Raw genomic sequence first — 10,317 nt, 5'->3', positions numbered from 1 at the left:
TCAAAAGACTATTTTCCCCCCAAGGTTTGTTGAATGATAGTTCTGACCCTTTAATTTTAAAAAAGTCAATTTTCATTTGCCATCTACTTTCGTTAGTGAATTTCGTTAGATTAAATAAATGAAAATCATTTTATATAGATTTTTCTATTTTTTTCTGTTTTCTCCTTTCCCTCTTATTCTTTTTATTTTTCTTTTCCTCTTATTTTTTCTATTTTCCCTTTTCTAAAGTTTTGACAGTAATTGTAATTTTAAAAATACTAGAGGTGTTAATAAAAATTTTTGGGTTTCTTTTAACCTTAAAAAAGGTTCAAAGTGGTTTTTGAAATTTTAAAATTTTGTAATTTTAAAATTTCGAGTTAAATCATTTCAAAATAACCAGTTTTTTTAATAAGAAAATCTTGTTTAAATTGCACTTTTTTTTTTTGAGACCAAATTGATCACTCCAACCAATGATAGCCTGTGGCGGTGGAAGTTAATCAAAATAAAAAAGGAGCTGAAAGACAAAATCAAATATAAAATTGGAAAAGGGAAGAATACCTTCTTTTGGATAGACAATTAGCACCCATATGACTCTTGGAGAAGTATAGAGAAAGACCAATCAAGGGGCACTGATGACTTTGGTACTAATAGGGAGGTGAGAGTTATGGAGATTGTGAATGACAACTCTTGGAAATGGTTGACTATTAACTCTTGGAAATGGTCGGCTGCGGACTCTAATGCACTTTCAGAGATCAAGGGGCATTGATGAATAATCCTAGAGATGGCTTAGATTCTATTGCATGGTTGCCATCGTCCAATGGTCAGTTTTCTATGAAGTCGGTTTGGAATGAGTTCAGGAGTAAGAAAAGAGAGGTTAAGTGGGCTGACCTTGTATGTCACAAAAAGCACATTCCTAGACAAGCCATTATCCTCTGGTTGGCAATTATGCAAAGACTCACGACTAGAGACAAACTTGTCAAACTTGGACTCACAAATAATGCTAAATGCATGTTATGTAATCATTATGATGAGGATATAAACCACATTTTCTTCGGATGTGAATACAACAACTATATCTAGAAGACCATTTTGAGGAAAAGTTTCTTGAGTTACAATGGGCAAAACTAGAACTCCTTTATTGATGAAATTTCTTTGGATTGGAAGGAAGTCAGTTAAAATTCTTGATGGGCAAGTTAAGCCTGGGCCTACTATTTATGCCATTTGGAAGGAAAGAAACAACAGGATTTTCTCTAATCTTCTGCAGCCCAAAGATAGAATTGTGGAAAGGCTCAAAAGACTGGTAAGAGGCAAAGGGCCTGACCTCTCAAATTTTTCGCCTACTAATGTCAATAAAGCCATTGCTAGGAGTTGGAACCTCCTTAACTGCATCTTTCACCTTCAAATGCTAAGGCTTCTCCTCTTTGGAGGTGGCAGCCCTTTTTGCTAACAGTGTTTTCTTTTGTAGGTTCCCTCTTTTTGATCTTTAGTTGAGTCCTATTATGTAGGCTTTGGTGCTGGTTGCAGTGGCCAATATTGATAGCTTTTCCCCTCTCCATTGCCTCAACTCTGCTGCTGGGATTTTCTCTTCTGCTCTTTCCTGGTGGCTTTCGAAAGCTGCCTTTTCGCTACTGTATTCTGGAGCTTGAATCTCCTGTTTCCTGGTGCTTGTGTTTGCTTCTAAATTCTGATCAGAAGCTTTTGCATCAGTTTTCTCTGCTTCCCCTGTTTTTGCCGTTCATTCCCCTGCTCCTTCTGCTGTTGTTCTCCTGGCCTCCCTTTTCCCCAGCTGTGGCTTGGTTTGGTGCCCTCAAAAATTTCTCCTGGTCTGCTGCTTGGTTTCCTTGCAGTTGACGCATGCTTCTGGTGCTCATGGACCTTCAGTCTTTGCTGGTCTGGTTGGCTTGAATTCTTCCTGCAGGCTTTTCCTTCAGTCTATGAGGATCTTTGGATACTGGTTTGTTGTATGATCAAGCAAGCTGAGTTTTGTCTCTCGTAGAGCGTCAGAATTCATTGAGTTTGGATTGTCAATTGATTCGGCCGGTGCTTTTGTCATTTCCTTATTTTGCTTTTGTCCATTACGTCTGCTTCCCAGTGTTGGCACCCGCATTTCCTCCTGATGTGCTTTGTAGTGTTCATTGCTGTGCTGGTTGTTCTCAGTTGTTCGCCTGGAGTGCTACATTCGAGTTTGGAGCCAGTAGTCCGCTCTCTGCTGCTATACTGTTTCTTTTGCAGGCTGATGCTGGTTTCTTGTCTGGTGCTGCTGGAGTGCGGATATGCATCTGAGCTCTCTGCCTCCTTGGTTGCCGCTGTGGTATGGATTTCTTTCCAGGTGTTATGCATTTCCCTGCTGCCTGAGGATCTGCCTTGGCATCTCTTTTGCTTGTTTCTGTGGCAGCTATTTATTTGTTGTCTTAGTTAGTGGAAGCTGTCCAAGTCATTCGGCCTCAGCCTCAATTTTCCAACAGCGTGGCTCCTGGGCCTTGGATTAATTTGTTGAGTTGATGGGCTCCGTGAGTTTCTTTGGGATGCAACGTTTCTATAGCCTTGGTGCATGTTTGTTTGAATGCTATAATGTGTAGTAATTCCTTGGCATATGTTTCATCTTCTCTTTGAGTCTTGATTGGACTCTTCCTTGTTGGCTGGGCTTTTATTATGTTTTGGCAGTGTATTATTGGCTATCCTCCTTGGGGATGAGTTCAGGACGTATTGGGACTGTTTTTGGAAGAATTTGTAACATAAAATATTTAACCATAAAAAAAAGGTAAAATTTCGAGTCAATGACCGATCTTATAATTACTATATTTTAAATAAAAAGTTTAATTTAAAATATCATTCAAAAGATTTAAATCTTTATTTTCATACTTGAAATTTTATTTTTTTTTTTAACTCAAACTAGCTTTTTGAGGGCACGAAACTACCATTTCAATATCCTTGTTTTTGTTTTTGTTTAGCTCTAGGATTTTTTTTTCACTTTTTGGATTGAAAATTAGTATTAATTTTAGGGTTGGATTTGAACCGAATCAAGCTCAAGCTCGGCTATGTTTACATATAGTTGATCTCGAGTTCGAGCTTGAATTTGGCTTGGCTTGGCTCGGCTCTTTTTTCATTATTAAAACGACGTTGTTTTAATACATATTGGTCAAAACGATGTTGTTTTGTATCAAAATTTTTAATTGAAAAACTTGACGAGTAGCTTGACCGAGTTCATATAGGGTTGGCTTATTTCAGGTTCGTTCAAGTTGTATCAAAATTTTTAATTGAAAAGACTTAGATATTGTGGAATATAGTTCAACTGCTCAATTTGGTGATGTTTTAGTTTACCCTTCTTTGTTTATGCGAAGTGTCTCTCTTCACTTGCACTTAATGGCTTCCTCTTCTTCTTCTTCTTCTTCTTCCATTACTCCTAAAATAGAGTATGAGGTTTTCCTTAGTTTCCGTGGTGTGGACACCCGACAAAACATTACCAGCCATCTTTATGAAGCCTTTTGTCAAAAAAAGATTAAAACTTTCATTGATGATAGCCTTGTTAGAGGAGAAGAAATTTCTATATCTCTTTTGAAGGCAATTGAACATTCAAATATTTCAGTTATCATTTTTTCTAAAGGGTATGCTTCCTCAAGATGGTGTCTCAGAGAACTTGAAGAGATAGTTAAATGCAAGAACACGTATGATCAGATCGTAATACCAGTCTTCTATGAAGTAGATCCATCTGATGTGAGGAATCAAACTGGGGATTTTGGGAAAGCATTTGCTGAGCTTGAAAAGCGTTTTAAGGATGATTCAGAGATGTTGCAGAGATGGAGGACTGCTTTGAGGGATGCGGCCAACCTATCTGGTTATGATTCAACGAACTCTAGGTAACTGTAAATTTTTTTGTCAATGTTTTTATGTAATAATCTTTTTTTTTTTTTGGTAAGTAATTTGAAGCTACAAATTACCAATTTTTATGTAATAATCTTACATACAACAGTTCCTTATATTTTACTGGAGACAGATTTACTGGTCAAAATAATAATCAATTGGAAGTTTGACCTTATATTTTATACTATGCTAATTTGGGTTGGGTTCTTGTTGTGTGTCTTCTAGCCCAAAACACAAAAAGACTTAACACAAACACTTTCCATTAATACGAATTATCAGTTTTACTTTTTTGAATGACAGCTAATTACTACCTAAATATGATATGTCATTAAATACATACTTAATGATTATTTCATTTTTTCTGAGAATTGAATTTTAGCTTTGATAAGTTTTACAAGTTTTTAGGACATGGAAAGTGATGATCAAATTATATTTGAATCTAAAATTCTGTGCCACTGAGAAATGAACTTGAATTCATGTCATGATGCAGTTCTTCATTATGCCAATCTTACATTTTAAAAATTTTTATTTAATGAACAGTGAAAATAAACAGAAAAGAATTAAAATTATGTTATATTTATTTATTTCATTTTTAGTCATTTAATTTTAGTATCATATTATTTAATTGTTTATTTTTTATTTTTAGGAATGAGGCAACAATGGTAAAAGATGTTGTCAATGATGTATAGAAGAAATTGGATTACAACTCCTCAGTTGTTCTTTCCAAGGAGCTAGTTGGACTAGAGTCATCAATTAAAGAGATTGAAAATTTATTATGTTTAAAAAGTGTTTGCAAGTTAGGAATTTGAGGTATCGGGGGCATAGGAAAAACTACTCTTGCTGGTGCTATATTTGAAAAAATGTCTAAACAGTTTGAAGCGTCTTACTTCATTTTGAATGTTAGAAAAGAATCAGAGAAAAGCAAAGGATTAAATGACTTATGCCAAAAATTGAGTTCTGCAATTTTAGGGGATGAACATCTCAATCATGGATTCACCTTCAGAAGAAAAAGTTTCTTTAACAGAAAAAAAGTTTTCATTGTGTTTGATGATGTAACGAAGTTAGAACAAATAAAATGTTTAATGAGAGTTTTTGGCAACTTCAATTCAGATAGTCGAATCATTATAACGACAAGGGATAAACATGTGCTAAGGAATTATGAAGTGGATCACATTCATGAGATGATAGGGTTATCTTCTCATAATGCTCTTCAACTTTTTGCTTTACATGCCTTTAAAGGAAACCCTCCAACAGAAGATTATAACGAGTTATCATCTATAGTAGTAGCTTATACTAAAGGTGTTCCACTAGCTCTTAAAGTTCTTGGTTCTTTTCTGTTCAAGAGAACGAAGAGAGAATGGGAAAGCGCACTAAAAAACTTAAGAACAAGTCTACATGTGGATGTCCATAAGGTGTTAAAAATAAGTTATGACAGATTAAATGATAAAGAGAAGGTTGTATTTTTAGATATTGCATGTTTCTTTAAAGGATATAAAAGAGATCTCATAGAAGCAATCCTAAATGCTCGTGACTTTGACTCTCATATTTCTATACATCTTCTCATTGAAAGGTGTCCCATAACTACATCATTTGACACCATAATAATGCATGATTTACTTGAAAAAATGGGTAAGGAAATTGTTCGGCAAGAATCAATTGATGATCTTGATAAACATGGTCGGTTGTGGGATCCTGATGCAATCTTTTTAGTATTGAAGTATAATATGGTAAGAGCTAGAACACTTATGTTTTATTTCTATTTTGTACATACATATAATAAAATATTAGTTAGCTAAATATTCATTTCCAGTTATCATTGGGAACTAAATTATTTGGTATAGGGTAGCAATGACACAACTATTATTATTTTATTTACAAATTCTGAAAGGAAATTTGAGAAAGAAATATATTTGAGAGTAAATTACTTAAGAATTGATGTAATTAAGCAATTTCAAATTGACTTTTCACCAATATGCTTGTGATTTCCAGGGAACTAGAACAATTCGAAGTATATGCTTGGATATGTTTGAAGTAGAAGAGTTGCATTTAAATCCTAAAGCTTTCAACAACATGCAAAACCTAAGATTCTTGAAAATTTATGAGTTCGAACATGGAAAGAAGGTGCATGGTTTTGAGAAACTTGAGTCTGATTTCTCTGAGCTAAGGTACTTTCGCTGGCATGGATATTCTGACAAATCTTTGCCACCAAATTTTAATCCAAAGAACCTTGTTGCACTTTCCTTACGTAATAGTGAACTTAAACAACTTTGGACTAGCAACCAGGTATATGTTAACTTCTATATATATTTTGCTTTAAATTGTAAATATATGTATGCTATTTATGTTGTTTCAATTCATTTATTTATTTTTTTTTTTGTGACAGAAACTTGTTAATTTGAAACATATTGACGTCGGTCACTCTAAACGTCTATGCAGTATACCAGATTTATCACTTATGTCAAATCTTGAGAGCTTGAAGCTTGAATATTATATAAATTTGCTTGAGAGTTTCTCATCTATCCGTAATCTCCATAAACTTGTTATCCTGAATCTACAAGGATGCAAAAGCTTTGATAATCTTCAAATTAGTTCTAATTGCCAATCTCTTCGAGTAGTTAATCTCTCTAATTGCTCAAATCTCAAAGAAGTTTCATATTTCCCTAATACAGTTGAAGAATTATATCTAGATGGAACTACTATTAAAGAATTCCCATCAATAGGGCATTTATTTAGACTAGTAACATTGAGTCTTAGAAAATGTTCAAGGCTTGAGAGATTACTAGATAGTATTCATAAGTTGAAATGTCTTAAATCTTTTTATCTCTCGGGTTGTTCCAAACTTGACGGATTGCCTAATGACATGAGAAATTTACAAACTCTGAGGGAACTGGAACTGGATGAAATTTCTTTTGCAGAAATACCAACATTTATGACAAGTTTGATCAACCTGTGGGCATTGTCTTTGACAAGATGTAAGATGCAAAAGCAATCGAATTTCCCACTCTTTGATTTATCTGTCTTCGAAAGAACGATAAGGCTAAACCTGGTTGATTGTTGCATCGAAGTGTTACCCAGCAATATTGGCCAATTACTCTCACTTAAATATTTAATTCTTGGCCAAAACAATTTGGAGACGCTACCAGAGAGCATCAAAGACCTCTCTAACCTGAAATTTCTTTATTTAAGCAATTGCCAAAGGCTTAAATACTTACCAGAGCTTCCAAGCAGGTTAGAGACAATGATGGCAATGAATTGCGTATATCTTGAATCAATATCAAGTTTACCAGCTTCATTCCTAGGTATTTCGACTTGTAATGCGGATGTTTGGTTCCACAATTGTTTCAAACTAAAATTAGATATGACAGATGCTCTCGTGAATATTGAGAGAAATGCAGATGTGTGGCATCACCATGAAGTAAGTCTATCTTGCTTACTTTTTCTGTTTTCTTATGATGTCAATTCATTTTCTATAAATTTTGAATCTTCAAACTTTATAACTTTTAATGTCCTATTCAAAAGAGTTAAAAATTAAATACCAGTATACATATTTCATTGTAAAAATAAAAGATGTGTGGATTAAAATTTTAATTTATATAAACTTAACAAATAGCCCTATCCTTGTAGTGTCTTGCCTACTTGAGATTTTTTGGGTGCATTTGGTACTTTGTATTGGATTGCACTAAGTTTTTAAAGTTGTATTAAATTGAAAATGATTTGGCTAAAACTATTATATTTATATATAATATATAATAATTAAATTCAAATTTCATAATAATATACTAAATTATTTAAAGGGAATTTATAATATTTACTGTGCAAAATCAAGTAGGCTAAGTGAGAAAAGATAAAAAAAGAGAATTTTTGTTTTTCTAATTGATCATCAACATCTAAGCATACAACAACTAGGATTTATATAGAAGATTTGATTGACATGTTGGCAATCCATCTCTTTTTGATTTTTTTAATTGAAACCTGGAAAAGAAACTAGAGATTATTTAGAATGAAGATAGATTGATGCTTGAATACCGTGGCTAGGTTTTCTTCTTCTTGTTTGTGCTATAATGAAACAATGAGTTTTGAATAAAACTCACCGATTTGATTTAATCACAATTAAATACACCACTTTGTAATTCTAACACTTAAGTACCATTACAAACAAATTCACCGCTTTGCAATTCAAACACTTAAGTACTATTACAAACTAATTCATCACTTTGCACTTCTCATACTTTTATTGTCAACATCTCTCCTTGAACATAACTTTCTTTCTCTTCAGCATCTCCCCTTAAACATAACTCTCTTTATTTTCATCATCTTGATGGAATTTTTTAGTCAACACACATCTAATGATACTGAGTTATGAAACTAGTGGACAATTTAATCCAATATAATCTCAAAAAAAGATTAATTGACTTCTCGTGCATATAAAAATTTTAAGGGAGAAGTATTTGTAAGGGCAATGACCAAAAAAGTATATATACTCAATAATGAGTTTACTATTTGACATATAAATAATTTTGTTAATGTTTTATTTTATCGAGTTTGAATATTAATAAGAGTTTCGGATCAATTTCAGTCTAGAATTACACAAGAATCATATAATAAACCATACACAAATCAACACACCAATATTTACTTGGTTCGGGTTCAAAAGATTAGAACCCTACATCCAAGGCACAAGAATCCTCTAGCAAATCCACTAATTAGCAAGAAAAATAGTACAACTTACAAATTCAGAAGCCAATCTAGTATTACAAACACAAACGGAAACGAATCTAGCCTTGCCAACTCGAATCCTTCCTAAACTCGAGCACCACAGCAACCTTGTACACTAACTCAAGTGTTTAGACAGCTAGATCTATGAAAATATAGTGGATTGATGCATTTCCTATAACCCTAGCAGAGAGAACAAAGGAAAAAGAGAAGAGAGCTTCCAGATACGTCTAAAGCCAAAAAAAATGGTTTTATAATCTGTTTTAATTAAAACAGATTTCCAAAAAATGACTCTACTGCCCTTCTCATGTATAATGTCTAAAATCTCCCCAAAACTCTGCTAAATTACTAAAAACCCAATAAGTTTAAGTCAACAGCTCACAAATTTGTTATATTGTGATAGAGTAATTTTGGATTAAAGATTATATTGAATTAAACTATCCATAACAAACATTGAACAAATTTGATGAAAGAAGAATGCAGGTTTTGATGAAAGAGAAAACAAAAAAATCAAGAATAGGAAAGGGAATTGAAAGCGTAAGTGAAACTTCTACTTTTTTCATAACTCTCTATCTTTTATTATGAAAAGATCTGTTTTGGTTGAAACTCACTATTTTACATTATTAACCAAAAACCACCATTTTTTTTAGAAACACACATGTCCATCAATTTATGAAAACTATTCTAACACCACAATATTCTTCACAATTATAAGTAAATCCACTAATTTGTAGTTCTCACACTTTTATTCTCACCATACTATTAAATTTACTATTCTCATCATATCTTAACTTTAAATTATATTATACATAATTACATTTAAAATATACCTTTCTTATTGTATAATATTTATATCCATATAAATTTACTATTGTTAACTAAATAGTTAATATATTTAATTAGTTTTATTTGGTAAAATGAAATACTATGCAGTCTTAATCTAAGACAAAGTTATAATTCTTTAATCAAAATATTTTCTATCTGAAAATCTTACTTGGACTATTGATTTATGAATATAGAGTTTCTTATGACATAATATTAAAATATATAGTATTAAATATACCACTAATGTACATGCAGGATATCATTTGGGCTGAGCAAGTGGGGAACATTGTTTACCCTAGAGGCGGAATTCCAAAGTGGTTTGACTTAAAAAGTAATGAATCTTTTATAAAGTTTTCAGAAGGTTGGGTCAATGATAACTTAACTGGTTTCGTTTTATATGTTGTTGTATCATTACAAGACTATCAACAAAATGTTGGATTTAACCTGATTGTTAATGGAGAGATGATTTTTTCTAGTTATTTGGTTCACTCATTCCATTTTTGGCTTAAGTTTCTTGAAGAAGAGGACATTATTGAATCAGATCATGTACTCATAGGTTATCAGTACCTTCAGATGTTCGAGCAATTTCCTACACTCAATTTGGATAGCCAAGGTGGTGTTGAGTTCTTTGTTGAACATGCAACTAAGAATGGTGAGGTTCAAAGCCAGGTGAAAAAATGTGGAGTGACTTTGTTATATGCCAAAAATGATGATTTGAGAAGAGATGTAAAAGTGGACAAAAATGATGAAAGATCTCATAAGCGATTGAAACTTGAAGGTTGAAATGTTGTTACAAAAAAGGTAATGTAAGTACAAAATCCCTGAGCTTATAATATTAGGTCAGAACATGTCGATAAGATCCCTATTATGTCCCCATGTCCCTTTCTCATATGGTAAAGGGATGACTGATGGTTGTGAAAATTTAATAAAGCTTCCAGA

At 32.8% G+C, this 10,317-nt stretch overlaps 2 protein-coding genes and 1 long non-coding RNA gene across 3 annotated transcripts; all 3 read left to right on the top strand.

The window, feature by feature from the left end:
• The first annotated feature begins 903 nt into the window (after window positions 1-903).
• On the top strand, window positions 904-2,757 carry LOC123199269. The gene is made up of 2 exons (XR_006498309.1): window positions 904-1,279; window positions 1,445-2,757. It is a non-coding gene; the product is annotated as an uncharacterized LOC123199269 (long non-coding RNA).
• A 560-nt stretch (window positions 2,758-3,317) lies between these two features.
• On the top strand, window positions 3,318-4,023 carry LOC123199233 (TMV resistance protein N-like). Its single transcript, XM_044614163.1, has one exon. It carries the CDS (start codon window positions 3,343-3,345, stop codon window positions 3,838-3,840), a length of 498 nt encoding a protein of 165 aa, XP_044470098.1. The 5' UTR covers window positions 3,318-3,342; the 3' UTR covers window positions 3,841-4,023.
• Window positions 4,024-4,700: 677 nt separating this feature from the next.
• LOC123198977 (disease resistance-like protein DSC1) lies at window positions 4,701-10,161 on the top strand. Its single transcript, XM_044613777.1, has 4 exons — window positions 4,701-5,567; window positions 5,830-6,123; window positions 6,224-7,255; window positions 9,634-10,161. The coding sequence occupies exons 1-4, from the start codon at window positions 4,701-4,703 to the stop codon at window positions 10,159-10,161; spliced, it is 2,721 nt and encodes a 906-aa protein (XP_044469712.1).
• Window positions 10,162-10,317: the final 156 nt, after the last annotated feature.

The sequence above is a fragment of the Mangifera indica genome, chromosome 16 (genome assembly GCF_011075055.1).
Source record: "Mangifera indica cultivar Alphonso chromosome 16, CATAS_Mindica_2.1, whole genome shotgun sequence".
Taxonomy (NCBI): domain Eukaryota; kingdom Viridiplantae; phylum Streptophyta; class Magnoliopsida; order Sapindales; family Anacardiaceae; genus Mangifera; species Mangifera indica.
The sequence above is the reverse complement of the archived record's forward strand: the minus strand, read 5'-3'. Positions and strand labels throughout refer to the sequence as shown.